At 50.2% G+C, this 16,215-nt stretch overlaps 1 protein-coding gene and 1 non-coding gene across 3 annotated transcripts; one reads left to right on the plus strand and one right to left on the minus strand.

The window, feature by feature from the left end:
• Window positions 1–3,053: 3,053 nt before the first annotated feature.
• Window positions 3,054–3,217, minus strand: LOC128338280 (U1 spliceosomal RNA). The gene has a single exon (XR_008312567.1). It is a non-coding gene; the product is annotated as a U1 spliceosomal RNA (small nuclear RNA).
• A 373-nt stretch (window positions 3,218–3,590) lies between these two features.
• On the plus strand, window positions 3,591–16,095 carry USP30 (ubiquitin specific peptidase 30). 2 transcript variants are annotated; one of them, XM_053280085.1, is made up of 13 exons: window positions 3,591–3,770; window positions 4,347–4,456; window positions 5,662–5,844; window positions 7,413–7,516; window positions 8,507–8,605; window positions 9,263–9,305; window positions 9,917–10,011; window positions 10,546–10,605; window positions 10,723–10,809; window positions 10,943–11,023; window positions 11,382–11,586; window positions 12,626–12,734; window positions 13,425–16,095. In XM_053280085.1, exons 1-13 carry the CDS (start codon window positions 3,718–3,720, stop codon window positions 13,690–13,692), a joined length of 1,497 nt encoding a protein of 498 aa, XP_053136060.1. In that variant the 5' UTR covers window positions 3,591–3,717; the 3' UTR covers window positions 13,693–16,095. The 2 variants fall into 2 exon arrangements, with proteins under 2 accessions (XP_053136060.1, XP_053136059.1); XM_053280084.1 differs by having other exon boundaries at window positions 3,592–3,797.
• Window positions 16,096–16,215: the final 120 nt, after the last annotated feature.

Here is a 16,215-nt window from a genome sequence, read left to right on the forward strand (position 1 = left end):
CATGAAACTCACTGGGTGACTCTGGGCCAGTCATGTCTCTCTCAGCCTAACCAACCTCACGTTGTTGTTGTAAGGATAAACATAACCATGTACACTGTTCTGAGCTCCTCGGAGGAAAAGCGGGATATACATGTAAAAATAAAGGAATAAAATACTATGAAAACACAGGATTTTTTTTTAAAACTATGTATTTATTCCTCTTCCATTTTTTCACATGAGGGGAACTTGTTTGCAGGGTTATGTTCAGGCATTTTCCTGAGCTGTCCACTTTCCCAAGGTCCAAAGATCTTCACAGACTTGTCATTCTTTTGGGAAAACTAACTTCCAGTTCTTGTATTTCCCCACCCCCACTTCTTTCAACTATCTACTTGTCAAGAGTTTTGCTTCCTCCAGGGTGGATACATCTCATAATTGTCCGCCTACTAAACACGTCATCACATTCTGGTTTAAAAATCGTATATATGTAATAATCATCGTCACCATCAACATAAGAACATAAGAACAAGGCCCATCTAGTCCAGCATCCTGTTTCACACAGTGGCCCACCAGATGCCTCTGGGAAGCCCACAGGCAAGAGGTGTGTGCATGCCCTCTCTCCTGCTGTTGCTCCCCTGCAACTGGTATTGAGAGGCTTCTGGAGCTAGAAGGGGCCTATAGCCTTCAGACTAGTAGTCTACCCTTCTCCCCAAAATGATATTTGCCTCTGTAGTGCCATCTGCTGCAATTATACATTGGTGGTGGTGGTGGGGGCTAGCCACTTTGGAGAGGAAACCAGTAGGAAAACATCATGGGGGCAATTAAAAACAAACAAACACCCTCCTCCAACTTGCTCCAAGGTTCCATTCTGGATTGCCACCCAAGCGGCAATTTCGAAGGAGCAAACACATACAAGAGGGCTGATGGCACCTCATCGAGTTTGGCATTAAACATGTTTACTCAAAGGTCAATCCTACTGTGATCAATGGAACTTGTTCCCTAGGAAGTGTCTTTAGGATGAGGGCCCTGCCTCTTCTTGGGTAGTTAGTACAATTGGGGAAATTGCATCTATAGGAGATGTTTGCATTTCTAAGAAGAACTGCAGCTGGGTGGAAATTTAACCATTTTGAAACATCTCCGTCACACAACCCTGGAAGAGTCATCTGGTGATCATTGCCATACATCTGCCAGTGCCTTCACTCTTCTCTTGCAGGTGCCAACCAACATCCATCCTGTTCTTCTCACAGGCTTTTAGTGGTACATAAATGTCCTTTTGGCTGCTTTATCTTTCCCCATTTTCATGTGATGTTATTAATTATATGCTTTTTACATAGATATGCTTTGAGAGCTGCATTGAGGGCATTTGATGCAAGGCAGGTATATAAATCCTAGAAGTAAGGGATCTGCTCTGCCTGACTTTTCTTCAAACATTTTCCTTCACTGAAACATTTAGAAATGTGACGGGGAGATATTTCTATTATGAACTCTGTTTTAATCAGGACCCCAAACTCTGTCCTAATCACATCATGGTTTTAATATTTCTCAGGAAAATCTTGACTCTTTGTTACCAGAGTGCAAGTGATTCCTGAGGCTCTCCAGCTTATTTTTTAATAATGAAAATTTTCTTCAAGCATCCATTTAACATCTGTTCAGAGCGTGATCCCCATGCTAGTCTGCGGCGTATTTCTTGACTGCTGGATCTTTTACTGTTGATGGTCGATCCTAAAAAAGGCAGAAGCTATCTACCACTTTAATGTCTTCATTGTCAATTCCGAGGCTGGTTGTTGTAACTCATGTTGTCATTAGTCGTCTTTACATTTACATAGTAAATATTTATCAATCATCCTTAACAACTTCTTTGAAAGCATTCCACAGTTTATCTGGTTCCCTATCAATGAAGTTCAGAACTTCAAAGCGGTTTCTTATGTTCTCCTTGAAAATGGTGGGTACATTCTCAAGATCATATCTTGGAAGCTGGATAGCTTTGTTTTTCCGCTTTAGCTTGACTTGGAACTTGCACACGAGCAGTTCGTGATCGGTTCCACAGTCAGCCCCCAGCTATGTCTTTGCTGTTACAACTGAACTCTCTACCCCCTTGCACCAATAATGTAATCAGTTTGATTTCTGTGTACTCCATGTGGTGACTCCATGTGTATAGGAGCTGCTTTGGTTGTTTGAAGAATACTGTATATTAGCAATGAAGAGATCATTGGCTTGGGAGAAACTAATAAGACGTTCTCCTGCTTTGTTTCTGTTTCCTAGGCCATATAGGCCGTTTGTGTTTTCCTCCTTACCTTTTCCAACTTTGGCATTCCAGTCTCCAACCACCAGCATCACATCTTGCTTGCATGTTCTATCAATTTCAGATTGAACTTGAGCATAGAACTCATCAACATCCTCTTTTTTTTCATCAGTCGTTGGGGCATAGACTTGAAGAACTGTCATGTTAAAGGGTTGTCCACTAAATCTAGTTAATATTAGTCAGTCACTGACCGCATTGTACCCAAGTACTGTCGCTGCTATATCCTTCCTGACTATGAAAGCAACACCGTCCCTTCTTTGGTTTTCATGTCCTGAGTAGTAAACAGTATGGTTTACTGACTGAAAGTGTCCCATATTCAGGTCCATTTTAATTCACTGATGCCCAAGATGTCAATCTGTAGTCGGTTCATTTCATCTTTCACTGTGTTGAGCCTTCCCATATTCATGCTTCTTACGTTCCAAGTTCCCATTGTAATTCTGTCTTTGCAGCTTTGGATTTTCTTCTCCCACAAGGCATAACATCAGCTGCTAGACGTCCAAAAGGCTTTAGTCTAACTGCATCATAACACCACTGGCGCTCTGAGAGGTCTTCATCTCTTCCTCAGTAGCATGTTGAGTACCATCCAACAGGAGGGGCCCATCATCGGCAGGACAATCATTCTATTTCGCCCACACATGCGGCTCTCTTGGTAAAATACAGGAGAGGGATGCCTTTGTCACACACCTCTTTATATCACTATACCCTAATAGTGGCTCCTGCTTATTTCAGCAAAACCCTTCAGAAATGAAAGACCTATTTTTTGAACCCGAAGGACCAGGGGAAAGCGCGAACGCAGTCCCCCACTACCACAAATTATGCAGTCGAGTTTCCCGCATTTGGGGAAATCGCAGGGGTCAGCACACCCGAAGTGCAATGGATGAGCCTCACCCTGGGAAAACCACCTTCATGATCATGGTGTCTCCCCTGCCAGGTAAGTATGAGTTGGGTGGCCACTGCCACCTCCCCGCCCCTTCTCCCCGCTGCTACCCAGGACATGGTGGCCCTGGCACAGCACCGCTCACCAACTTCAGGGGGCATCGGGGCCATGCGGCCACCCTCCAAACTGGCTGGTTGCGGTCCCGAGCTGCCCTCCAAGCCCTGAGATGCACCCCGTTTTTTGCTCCCACAATGCTCTGGGGTGCTCTCATTTGCATGCCTGCCTGCCACAGAACACTGCCTGTTCGCATAGCCCCGCCCCCTGCATGTGCTTAGCGAGGCTTTCCGACTGAGCTGCCAGGCAGCGGGGAGGAGCCAAGGCAGGCTTTTCTCTGGAGAGATGGAGGCGGAGTTCGTTGCTAGGGAGTGCGCGCGCCGAAGGGCTCCGGGTCGACAGCTTCCGGTCCTTCCCCCTCTCTCTTCCCCGCGCGCCCGGTGCTTTTAGTTCCGTCCGGCTAGAGCCGCAGCTGGGGGCGGACATACAAGCGAGCGTGTTTCGTGGGATGCCCCTGAGCCGCCCCAGCCTGGAAGAGACGGACAAGGCGGCGCTCAGAAGGTTCCTGCGGGTCGTAGGGGCGGCCAGGTTAGGCTTAGAGTCGGGCGCGGGTGGCTTGGGACGGCTAGGAACCCGGAGAGGCTAAATGGAGCCTCCAGGGAGTGAGGCAGTCTACCCCTGAGTGTCAGCGGCGGGAGCAAAAGAGCAAGGGGAAAAGTCAGCCTCTGCATGCCCTGCTTGGGGGATTCGTGGAAGCATCTGGCTGCTCACTGTTGGGAACAGTGCTGTAGGCCCTGTAAAACACTATATAAATGGGGAGCATAATTATGTCATTATGCTTCCCGCTATATATATATAAACTAAAAGGGGGTACCACAAACTAAAAGGGGCTACCTGTGGAAGTAATAATATGCTCGCTCTCTCTCTCTCTCTCTCTCTCTCTATATATATATATACACACACACACACATATATACACACTCTCTCTCTCTCTCTCTCTCTCTCTCTCTCTCTATATATATATATATATGGAGCATATTATTATTTGCACAGGTAGCCCCTTTTAGTTCGTGTGAATGCTTGGCAGGACAATATTACAAAATGTGCCATGTTTGTTTGTCCTTTCCCTGCTCTTAGATCGAAAGTAATGAATAACTGGGGTGTGCTTGGCGGGATTGCAGCTGCTCTTGCCGCCAGCGTCTATGTCCTGTGGGGTCCCATCACGGAGAGAAGAAAACGCGGGAAAGGTGAAAGAGGCTGGGGGGATTGAGTGGGGCAGGGAGTTGGGACTGCCTCCCGACCCAAAGTGAATGCCAGTGGCCATTTACCAAAGGGTATCTTGTCCCAGGGCGTAGGTAAGCCCTTGACAAGCTGCTTGTCTGACTTGCCAAGCGGGGAGTCGTTTTCTGATGCCCTAAATGGGTGCTCTTCATTGTAAGGCCAGGGGGCCAGTAGCCACCCCCATCAGCCCTAAGTATGGCCCCCTGACTGATTGTTTATAGGGCTTGTGCTTGGAGAAGCTGCTGCCAGCCTGTGAAGACAATACTGAACTAGATGGACCAATGGTCTGACTCAGTTTGTGGCAGCTTCCTATGTTCCTAAGCTTTAGCCAAAATGGAATACTCTGCACAGTCTCCCTGGCACCGTGTGGAGGCAACCATTCTCACTGTGCAGTGCTACATTTTGCCTGGTGCTGGACAACTCCTTGAAGGGAACAGAGTCCCTGCACCATCTTGTAAGGCAGGCACAGAGTGCTGGGAAGTGTAGTCTTTCCTGTTGCTTTGCTCCTAGAGCAGGAGTGGGCAAACTTAGCCCTCCAGGTGTTGTTGAACTGCAACTCCCATCTGCCCGAGCCACAATTTACGCAAGAGCTCCATCTCTCTTAAAGGGTCCTCCCAGCACTGAGAACAGCGCAGTACTGATTAGAGGTCAGCACAGTGGGAATTGGCTCTCACCAGGAGAGCTGGTCTTGTGATAGCAAGATGCTAAGCAGGGTCCACCCTGTTTTGCATTTGAATGGGAGACTACATGTGTGAGCACTAAGATATTCTTCTTAGGGGATGGGGGCCTGCTCTGGGAAGAGCACCTGCCTGCTTGAGTGCAGAAGGTTCCACATTCCCTCCCTGGCAGCATCTCCATGATCAGGCTGAAAGAGACTCCTGCCTGCAACCTTGAGAGAAGCTGCTGCCAGTCTGTGTAGACAATCCTGAACTAGATGGATGGATCAGGGGCAGTGTTCCTTCTAACAGGGATTCCCAGATGTTGTTGACTACAACTCCCAGAATCCCCAGCTGCAATGGCTTGTGCTTGGGGATTATGGGAGTTGTAGTCCACAACATCGGGGGGGGGGGAATCCCTGTTAGAGGGAATGCTGATCTGGGGCCATCTTTAACAGCTGTTTCAGCTTCCTCCTCTTGGACAGCCTTTGGTTCACACTGCCCTTTTCCCCCAGGGTTGGTCCCAGGCCTGCTCAATCTGGGGAACACTTGCTTCATGAACTCCCTGCTCCAAGGATTGTCTGCTTGTCCGTCTTTGATCAGATGGCTGGAGGGATTCACTGTTCAGTACAAGGCTGAACAGAGGGAGACACCTGGCCAGCACTGCTTGTCTCTTACGTTGCTCCACCTCCTAAAAGGTAACAGTCATTTTCTAATAACTTTTGTAGTACTCACATGGAGTATGAATGCAAGGAATATTTATGTACCACTGGGGGGAAAAGTATCAAAGCAGATTATAATAAGTGTGCCGTCAAGTTGATTTCAACTCCTGGCGCCCACAGAGCCCTGTGGTTTTCTATGGTAGAATACAGGAGGAGTTTACCATTGCCTATTCCCGCGCAGTATGAGATGATGCCTTTCAGCATCTTCCTATATCACCCCAAAAGGCTTACAATCTAAAAAAGAAACATAAGACAGGCAAATGCATATGATGGCTTTAAAAACAGCCTCCATGCTTTGCCTTGGTCTTTCAGTTGGATATTGGGCTGGGGAAGGATGCATCCAGGCAGGCATTTAACAGGTGCAGCTTTCCCAATAACTTCCTAGATGCCCCTAATGATTTTATGTCTGATGCATCTCTGAGCAAGGCAAAGTGTGCATGCATGGGGCCTCATTTCTAAAGCCATCAACATATACCAGACTGTACAAAGCCTTTGCAGCTTATATGGTGCGGAAGTTAAGATGGGCATCTTAACTTGCAATTTCCATTCTTTTTAGAGCATGAGTGAAAACGTAAAGCATCTTAACTCTCATCTTAAATCATAGATTTTTGGATTACTGAATATCACGTATTAGTAGGTGATGACCAGACAAAATCATTTTATGTAGGTTACACAGATAGGAAAGTTCAAGAAATGAAATATAGGTAATAGTTTTGTATCAATGTGCTTGCAAATGGGAAGTAGAAGAACAGTTTTAGATTTGTAGGATTTCAACTTCAAACATTCATTTTATTCAATAATGACCATATATGGTAAATTTGAATCTGGGAAATATCTTCTGCTTCTCCTGCGCATTATTTCATTTTTGAATTATTGATCTGATTGAGTGATTAAAAATCTATTGGGAGCAATAGCAGGTAAAATATGATGCTTATATTCCAAATTTCTTCTTAAAAATACAAAAATTAGATTAAACCTTTCACCCAGTATATTCTGGTGTAAAAAGTAATGCATTTAGCTAATTTAGGTGGCAGGATTGATCATGCAAAATTTGATATGTGTAGGTAGTTGGGAAGTATAATATTCAGAATTCTTTGAAAAAGCAAAAAAATGATTTAAGCCGGCATATTCTGGTATAAAAAGCAGTGCATTCAATTAATTTCAGTGGCAGGTTTGTTCATATAAAATTTGGTATCTGCAAATAATTGGAAAGCATTACTTTATTTTGTGTGTGCACACACACTCCCTCTTTCTTCAAAATATATATAAGATTCGGAGAGGTTACATGTTTAAACTGGCAGTGCATCCAAACTCTGGTAGTTGACGTGGTGAACCGGCCCTCGTATATTAATTGTCTAAACCCACCCTGGGACCTTTTTTAATGTCAAAAGTTTTACACCTTTTCGGTTCGCCTCCAAAGCACACGAGTGGAAAAACTTCCACTGATACCGGAGAACCTGAGCTTAGAACTGGGAGGTGAATGGATTGATTTTTCTCTGCTGTGATCTCCATGAACCTGCTCATTCTGTGTCCGATGCCTTCAGCTCTGTCCTGCCAGGAGGCGACGGACGAGGACCTCCTGGATGCCAGCGGCTTGTTAGAGGTGTTAAGGATGTACAGGTGGCAGATCTCCTCTTTCGAAGAGCAGGTAGGTGCCAAAAGGAAGACTGATAAGAGATGAGAGCTGGTCTTGTGGTAGCAAGCTGAGCAGTGCCCCCCCCGGTTTGTACTTGGGGGGGGGACTTGTGAACACTTTCTGCTGTCGTTCAGTGGTAGAACATATGCTTGCATGCAGAAACTCGCAGGTTCAGTCCCCGGTAGGGCTGTGAAAGACTCCGGCCTGAAGCTTTGAAGAGCTGCTGCCAGTCAGTGTCGGCAATACTGAACTAGATGGACTGATAGTCTGACTCAGCAGAAGGCAGCACCCTGTATTATTTATTTATTTATTCATTCATTCATTTCTATACCGCCCTTCCAAAAATGGCTCAGGACGGTTTACACAGAGAAATAACAAATAAATAAGAGGGATCCCTGTCCCCAAAGGGCTCACAATCTAAAAGAAACATAAGATAGGCACCAGCAACAGTCACTGGAGGGATGCTGTGTTGGGGACGGATAGGGCCAGTTGCTCTCCCCCTGCTCAGTAAAGAGGATCACCACGTTAGAAGGTGCCTCTTTGCCAAGTCAGCAGGGGTAAATTCCTGTGAACTTCAGCAGAGTTGCTCCCTTTGAAGAGATCTCCCCATTTCCCTTAAAAGTCTTACGCCATTACATAGAAGACTGATCCCTGCTATTAGCCCCAGATTACAGATTGGGGGTGTCGGCTGAAAGAGGCTAACTTGCATAAAGCTCCCAAGGGTTGGTTCACACACTTGGCTCCCAGTTCTGGGGAGGAGAGCTGGTCTTGTCTCCTTTGCTAAACGGGGCTTGCCTTGGGTTGCGTTTGGATGGGAGACTACATGTGAGGGCTGTAAGAGATTCCCCTTCAGTGATGAGGCCATAGCTCAGCGGAAGAACATCTGCAAGCCATGGGGGGTGGGGGGGCTTGAAGGCCTCTCTCCCCACCCACCCCTCTACAATTTACTTTTCCAGTTGAGTTGGCCTCGTTTTCTAAGCAATCCTCTCCTTGTTTTGGTAGGATGCTCACGAGCTCTTCCACGTCCTCACCTCCTCGCTGGAAGATGAACGAGATCGTCGGCCTCGGGTCACGCATCTCTTTGATGTGCATTCGCTAGAGGCGAGTGTCTCACCCCACCTGCAGTGGTGTGGTCCAGGGAACTCTCGGCCACTTGAAGTACAAACTGCTCCCCACAGATTTTTCAGGACTTACCATTAGGTCTCATCCTGTGGCTTTCCCCCCTCAGGCGACGATTGTGTCGTCGTGCAATCACATCTGTCATTCCCCACTTCATACTTTTCTGTCCTCCTAGACTTTGGGCCTCTGTTCTCAGAGGCAGCTGGTTCCAGAGGTTAGCTGCAGAGGTTGCCGGTTCGAATCCGCGCTGATATGTTTCCCAGACTATGGGAAACATCTGTATTGGGCAGCAGCGACATAGGAAGGTGCTGAAAGGCATCATCTCATACTGTGCGGGAGGAGGCAATGGTCAACCCCTCCTGTATTCTACCAAAGACAACCACAGGGCGCTGTGGTTGCCAGGAGTCGACACCGACTCGACGGCACACTTTACCTTTACTAAGAAAATGTACTCCCAGGCTGTTGAGCAGTTTTGCTTCTTCCTAACCCCTTTGCAGATGTGTGTGTGTGTGTGTGTGTGCATGTTTATTTTGTATTTTTCAGAATTCTCAGGCCTCCAAATGCATAAATATGAACCAACAGAAAGCCTTGTTATCTGTCAAGCGCTTTTTAACAGCCTTTCCCCCTCTGTCTGTGTAGCAGCCAGAAATACCCCAAAAGGAAATATGCTGCAGAACAAGAGGTAAGAGCGCTTTTCTTCCTTGACTCAGGGTCCTTCTGGCCTGTTTGGTTTGCCCAGTGGCTATAAACATTCTGTGCTGCTGGGAAGCGGCTTTCAGGTGGGCTCTCTCGTCCGTGGTGAGCGAGGAGCTGTTGGGGCTCTCCGCGCACACTACGGTAAACTTTGCTTACCGGTGGGGGAGTGCGTGTGTGATTCTGGTGTATGGGCGTCAGTCACACTGGGCTGATTCCCCCGGAGCAAAACCAGGGTAGGCAGAGCATGCAGCCAGACTCCCAGCCACGTGTCCTCCCAAGAAACGTCCATGTGTCGTCAGATGTGGAGGGGGAAGCAGCTATGGGCTAGTCACAATTTGGGCAGGCCACCAGTGACCAACGCAAATCATTTGCCCAGCAGTTTATCGAGGGTGGAGGGAAAACACCCCCTGTGCCGTCCTCCCCAGATCATGGCTAGTGCACGATCCCTTTCTCCTCCTCCCACCTCACACATGACCATTCCCCCATGGCTATCAAGGCCTGGCTGGAGGCTCCTCCTACCCCGTTGCTGGTTGTGAGAAGACGCCCATCCTGCCAAATCCAAAACGGTAAGATGGAGCAACCTGTTCCGATTCGCAGGATCCCCTCGTCCCGCATCGAGCCACTGGAAGCTGCAGCATCCTTTTCACGGCAGGCTGACGAGCAACATGGTTTGCAAACATTGCAAGCATCAGGTATGGGGGAGGGAGGGAGGGCTGTGTGGAGCAGTGGGCGGATGGTCCCCTTGACAGCAGGTGGCGGCAGCGGGGAGCTAGGACCCAGGAGGGGCTGATTTGCCACCCAAATTCAGGTGGTTTCCCCCTTTATAGGTGGGAAGCTGGCTTGGAGGTGTTCTCCAGAGGAGGAGAGCTGATTTTGTGGCAGCAAGTATGACATGTCCCCTTAGCTAAGCAGGGTCTGCCCTGGTTGTATTTGAATGGGAGACGACATGTGACCACTATTAAGATCTTCCCCTTAGGGGATGGAGCTGCTCTGGGAAGAGTAAAAGGTTCCAAGTTCCCTCCCTGGCAGCATCCCTAAGATAGGGCTGAGAGAGATTCCTGCCTGCAACCTGGGAGAAGCCGCTGCCAGTCTGTGAAGACAATACTGGGTTAGATAGACCAAGGGTCTGACTCAGTATATGGCAGCTGCCTATGTTCCTGTGTTAGAGAAATGAGGTTGCTGGCATTTAGCCCTCTGTAGACGTGTGGCTTTGTCTTTCCTTTCAGAGCCCTCTGAGATATGATACATTTGACAGTCTGTCCCTGAGCATTCCTGCCACCATGTGGGTAAGTCATTAAATTTCCGGGGTTGCATGGATTCCATAAGCTTCACAGAGCACAGGGTAAGCTGCTGCATTTAAGGCTGCAGGCAAACCCTTTGTATCTTCTCTCTCCCCTCCCCAGGGCCACCCCCTGACGCTGGACCACTGCCTCCACCACTTCATCTCCTCCGAATCGGTCAAGGATGTTGTCTGTGACAACTGCACGAAGGTGAGTCCGCCGCCCTCCGACCCGCTCGCCCTTCAAGCCACCCCTTCAATGTCTTTGGAAGAATCTCTCTCTTCCGAGCGGCTTCTCTTCCCGGGCCCACAGTTCCGTTGGTTCTGGGTTTCTTTTACCGCAGATCCAAGCGGAGGGGACTGCGAGTGGACAGACGGTGGAGAACCAGAGGACAACGTTCGTGAAACAGCTAAAACTGGGGAAGGTGAGCCCTCTTGATATTTGGTGCCTACAATCCCCCCATCACTTTGGGAGGGCATGCCCCTGTGGCGAGGACGCTGGTTGGTGGCCAGAAGTATAACGCACCCTGCCTCTGACTTGTGGGTGCGACCAGCACGTCTATGGGGGCATGAACCGAGAGACGTCTAGGTAAGACGGCTTGCCTAGGGTGACGCGACTCGGATCTCTCGCGGCCTGTGCATACGTCTGTGCTGCCTCTCGCACATGCGCAGATAATCGGGGATAGCCCGGAGGGTGGAGGGGGAGAGTTCACCGATTCCTGCCCCATTCCACTTCTGCCCAACGGGAACGACGTCCCGTTGACGTGGTGTATCGCCCTGCAGCTGCCGCAGTGCCTCTGCATCCACCTGCAAAGGCTGAGCTGGTCCAGCCAGGGGACGCCTCTGAAACGCAACGAGCACGTCCAGTTCGGCGAGTTCCTCGCCATGGACATCTACAAGTATCGCTTCCCTGCCCACAAGGCCAACCCCAAAGGCAGCCCGGAGGCCTCGCCCAGCACGGGAGAAGGGACCGCGCCAAAGCTGCCAGGTATTTGGGAAGGAAGGAGGGAGAACCCCATGGAGGCTGCACAGGCACACCCTGGACCCTCTAAGAAACACGCAGAGGACGCTGCAGAGCCAGAACCCTCGCCCAGGTTTAAATACATCAATAGCATTCGCTCACGTCCTCTTCTATGGTAAATTTCACAAGGATATTAGAGCTCATTTTATTTGTTCCTGCACTCTGTGCATTTCCAGGGAACTCTGAGGATTTTTACAGTCGTATTGTGGATCGCAGACTCGAGCACTGAAAATACAGCCAAGTTTCTGGCTGTAGCTGTTAGAACGAGAGCTGAGAGGGTGGGGAGGCTGGGCCGTGTTGAGTTTAGTATTAACTGTCTACAGGGGTGTGTGTGTGTGTGAGAGAGAGAGAGAGTGAGAGAGACAGAGAGAGAAATCTTTGTATTCATGCTGCATCCGTTGATCAGGTTTCTGTCGGTTAGCTTTTAACCTTAATGTGTAAACTAAGTTGTTGTGGTCTGTGGACTGAAATTGAATTGAAATACATGCCTATAAAAGTCCAGTGACCCCAAAGGGCTTTTGTCCGGCTTCTGGGTAGAATTCCAGGCTGCTTTGCCGAGGGGTTCAAAAGGTCCCCAGGGTGCAGATTTGTTTGAATCCACTGAATGTAGGGAACATCGGAAGCCGCCTTCTGCCGAGTCAGACCCTTGGTCCATCTAGCTCAGTTCTGCCTACGCTGACTGGCAGCAGGACTCCAAGGTTCCGGGTGGGAGTCTCTCCCAGGCCTACTGAGAGATGCTGCCAGAGATTGAACCTGGGACCTTCTGCAAGCAAGCAGGCAGATGTTCTTCTATTGAGCTGTGGCCCCATCATAGGGGCCTACAGATGTGTCGGCAGGACCGATGTTTGTGCCTGGTCACCTGGAGGCAACTTTGTACCGCCAGCCGCGCTCTCCAAAGCGGCTTTCGGGGTGTGGTATTTTTTTAAGAAGGGGGGGGCACGCAGGGCAGGTGGAAGAGCGTTATTAGCTGTGGTTCAGGCAGCCAGCTCCATCCCTCCTTTTGCAGCCACGGAGCGACGAGCTATCAACAAAGCCCCCCTGGTGAACGGCGCTTGCTCCCCGTCCTTGCTGACCCCGCCTCTGGCCTTCCCGTACGTGGCTGTTCCCGACTACGGGTAAGTCGACCATTTCGAGCGGAACCTGCCCGAGGCAACGGTCCGGTGAGGCGCCAGTCTCCATGGTGGGCTCCTCCCTGCTGTAGCTGGCCAGACACACTCATTTCTGTTTGATTGCCTGCCTGCCTGCGTCCCTCGTGCGGAGCCCTGCAATATCAGGGTGAAATCCTGACCTCTCTAGGTCCGTCACAAGCCTGCCCCCTTGGTTTCCAGCAAGCCAGGATGCTGCCACACATGTGTGCAATGTAAGCTGCAGACAGAGAGCCAGCGCAAAGGCACGGTTAGAGCGTTGGGACTTGGGAGCAGGGGGGCCCGAGTTCAGATCTTCACTCTGCCCAGGTGGTCATTGGGAGACCCTGGACTAGTCCCCTTCTCCCAGCCTCCTCCTCTGCCTCACAAGATTGTTGGGAGGATGGAATGAGGGAGGCATCAGAGATGCAGCCCTGAGCTCCTGGGAGGGCCATAACAAAAAGTTTGCTGTTGCACCTTATTTGTGTATTGTTTCTCTCTGTGAACCACTTTGGACACTTTTGTTGAAAAGCAGTATATAAATATTTGTTGTTCCGCTCGATTGAGGCTTTTAGACAGGTTTGCCAGCAGCCCGACAGAGGGATTGTTTATACCTGGGCAAAACAGGGCAGTGTTGCTGCCCCTGGAATAATTTGGTGTCCCTCCCACTTTCTTTGCCAGATCCCCCACATATCTGTACCGCCTGATGGCCATTGTGGTGCACCACGGGGACATGCACTCGGGACACTTCGTGACGTGCCGTCGCTCTCCTCCGCCTTCCAAAAACCCCCTGGCCACCAGCAACCAGTGGCTGTGGATTTCGGACGACGTGGTGCGCAAGACCACCCTGCAGGAGGTCCTTTCGTCCAGCGCCTACCTGCTCTTCTATGAGCGCGTCCCCTCGCGGCAGCAGCAGCATCAAAGCCAGGAGCTCCGAGCGGAAGAGTAACCCCACTCGGCAGGGGAGGGCCTGCCCTGCTGGCCAAGGTGCCCTGCCCGTCTCCTCCTGCAGAGAAATCCAAAATGAGCCCCCAGGCAGCGCGCACTTGAGCCTGCAAGGAATTTGCACTTGGACTGAAACGCAGCCTGGAGCCGGCCTGCAAATGTTGTGCGCACCTACGTGTGTGTGTCCGTGTCGGAGAAGCATTTCTCTTGGGCCCCGTGGGATCCTCACCTGGGGGTGAAGCCCAGACGGCCCAGGGCCACGCTTCCGGTTCCTACCCGTCGCCCTACAACGTGGTGGCATCGACTTCCAAGAGACTCCTCCTTTTTTGATCGGTTCAACGGCCACACGAGCAGCTGCGAAGCACTGCGGCCATATCAAAGACGAAGAATGAAGGAGGACCCACAATGAAGTGCCTTGATTTGATTTTTCAATCCATACCGTTCCTGCTGCATCAAGATGGAAACAGATGATCACTTATTGTGTGGTCAGTTGCCCAACACTTCAGGGTGTGTGTGTGAGCTGAGTGTGTGTGAGACAGCAGCAAATGGTGTGGAAATGCTTGGCTGAAGTCTACCTCTGGTGGACACCCTATGTGGCTGGAGTTGCCACAGAGTGTGTATTGCAGTCGTTGGTTGTCTCGCTCTGCCCGCAGTGAGGTTCTAAGGACCACCTCTCTCAAAACAATGTGACGCACTGATTGATTGATGTGCATTTTCCTGTAAATGTCCAGCACATTTCTTTGTGATTCTTTCACCCTCCCTCCCTCCCTCCCTCCCTGTGTCTTACTGTGCTGGTTTTAAGCCTTCAAACCTTTTGCACATCATAAAGCGACTCCTGCCAGATGTGAACGGCAGGTTTGCTTTCAGGGCTCTGCGTGTGGATTCAGAGCATCCCCCAGCAGTGCAAGCGGGAATGGCCGTCCCCAATCCTCCTCCTGGGTGTGCAGGTAAAACTGTCAAGGCCTGGCCCTGACCAGTCAGCTAGCCCTCCTGCGCTAGCTTTTCTCACACTGATAAACTGTAACCCTGCACAAGGCCTTTGATTTTTATATATATTGTACAGTGCAATGTTTTGGAATAATAAATACTATTTATTGCAACAGGAGGCCCCCCTTTGCTGAAACGGTTCCAGTGGGCAGATTGCAGGGACCACCATCTGAAGGTGTCTTAACAAATCCATCACCCTTGAACCACCGGCCCTTCCTCCCTTGCTGCCCCTTACGCCCTCCTGGTTCACAGAGGTGATGCTCCCCCTCTTGCTCCCTTCACATCCCTCCTCAAAATCCAAATTGTCCATGAAGTCTTTTATCACGCACCCCTACTGTAGCCAAGCCGAAAGAGGTGCAAGTGGAAGTCAAGCAGCCCCTGCCTATTAACTCCGGCGGCCATCTCCCTCCTCAACCCACTGCTCTTTTTACGTGTCGGATTGTAAATACCTCGGGGCAGAGATCTGCCTTATACCTTGGAAAGTTCCATGTATATTGATAGCACACTATATTTCAAAGAAGCTTCCAGATGCCAGCGAAGACTTTTGTGGCACCAAGGGAATCCCATCCAAGCAGTACCCTAACTTCAGTCCGGGTTCAGCCCCAAGCAAACTGAGAGGTCTTGGTGGGTTTTCCAGGGATCCAGTCTCCTTGGTTGGGTTGGCAGGCCTGATTTCTGCAAACTCCACAGTAGTGGCTCAGTAGAAGGCCGAATCCAGCACTGGGGAGGAAAGGAATCTAGTGCTGTTTGTGGCAAGCATTTGTGGTGGTTCCCCTCAGCACAACTGTGTGCCAGCCGTCCCATGCGACAGCCCCGTCCAAATCTGTTCTCTCCCTCTCAGGTCTGCACTTCCAACAAGTAGCACTCACTAGGGATGTGCACGGAACCGGTTCGGAGGCCTCCAAACCGGTTCGACAGTGGGGGTGTGTGTCTTTTTTAAGAGGGGGAGGTGTCTTAAGAACAGGGGAGGGTACACTTTCCCCGTCCGCCACTTTCCCCGCCAGCGTCCATTTTATGCCAAGCCCATCGGGGTGGCAGTGTACCCCCCCCGCCGCCCCGTTGTCTGGATACGACCAGAAGTCTCTGACGCGCATGTGCAATGTGTGTGCGCAGGTGCTGAGACTTCTGGTCATATCCGGGCAACGGGGCGGCAGGGAGCTACGCTGCTGCCCCGATAGGCTTGGAATAAAACAGACGCCAGCGGCGGGAGGGGTAAGTGCATCCTCCCCGCTGAGGTTCTGTGCACATCTCTAGCACTCGCCTCCAGAATAGCAGCGCTGCTGATTCATGTGTACATACGAATGAAATGGGTCTCGGCTGCTGCCCTCCGCCCAGGCCCGTAGCCGGAAAGATTTGTTCTCTCTGTATACCTGTCTTGTGTTGTAGCAAGAAATAAACTGACTGAATAGACATGGTCAAATGGCTGCGTGTGTGGTGTGTGGCGAGGCGAAGGAGATGCAAACAGGAGCCAAACCTGTCCCCGCCCCTGCCCAAACGTGTCCTCTTCACAACCCGAAGTAACAGCTTTGTTCTGAGGATC

The sequence above is a fragment of the Hemicordylus capensis genome, chromosome 15 (genome assembly GCF_027244095.1).
Source record: "Hemicordylus capensis ecotype Gifberg chromosome 15, rHemCap1.1.pri, whole genome shotgun sequence".
In the NCBI taxonomy this organism is placed as follows: Eukaryota; Metazoa; Chordata; class Lepidosauria; order Squamata; family Cordylidae; genus Hemicordylus; species Hemicordylus capensis.

Bases quoted from the DNA above. Each gene is read 5' to 3' on its own strand.
- USP30 (XM_053280084.1), top strand. From the start codon at position 3,718: ATGCCCCTGAGCCGCCCCAGCCTGGAAGAGACGGACAAGGCGGCGCTC. The intron at 7,517-8,506 runs GTAGGTGCCAAA...TTGTTTTGGTAG, and splicing joins TCTCCTCTTTCGAAGAGCAG to GATGCTCACGAGCTCTTCCA. The intron at 9,306-9,916 runs GTAAGAGCGCTT...TCCGATTCGCAG, and splicing joins AATATGCTGCAGAACAAGAG to GATCCCCTCGTCCCGCATCG.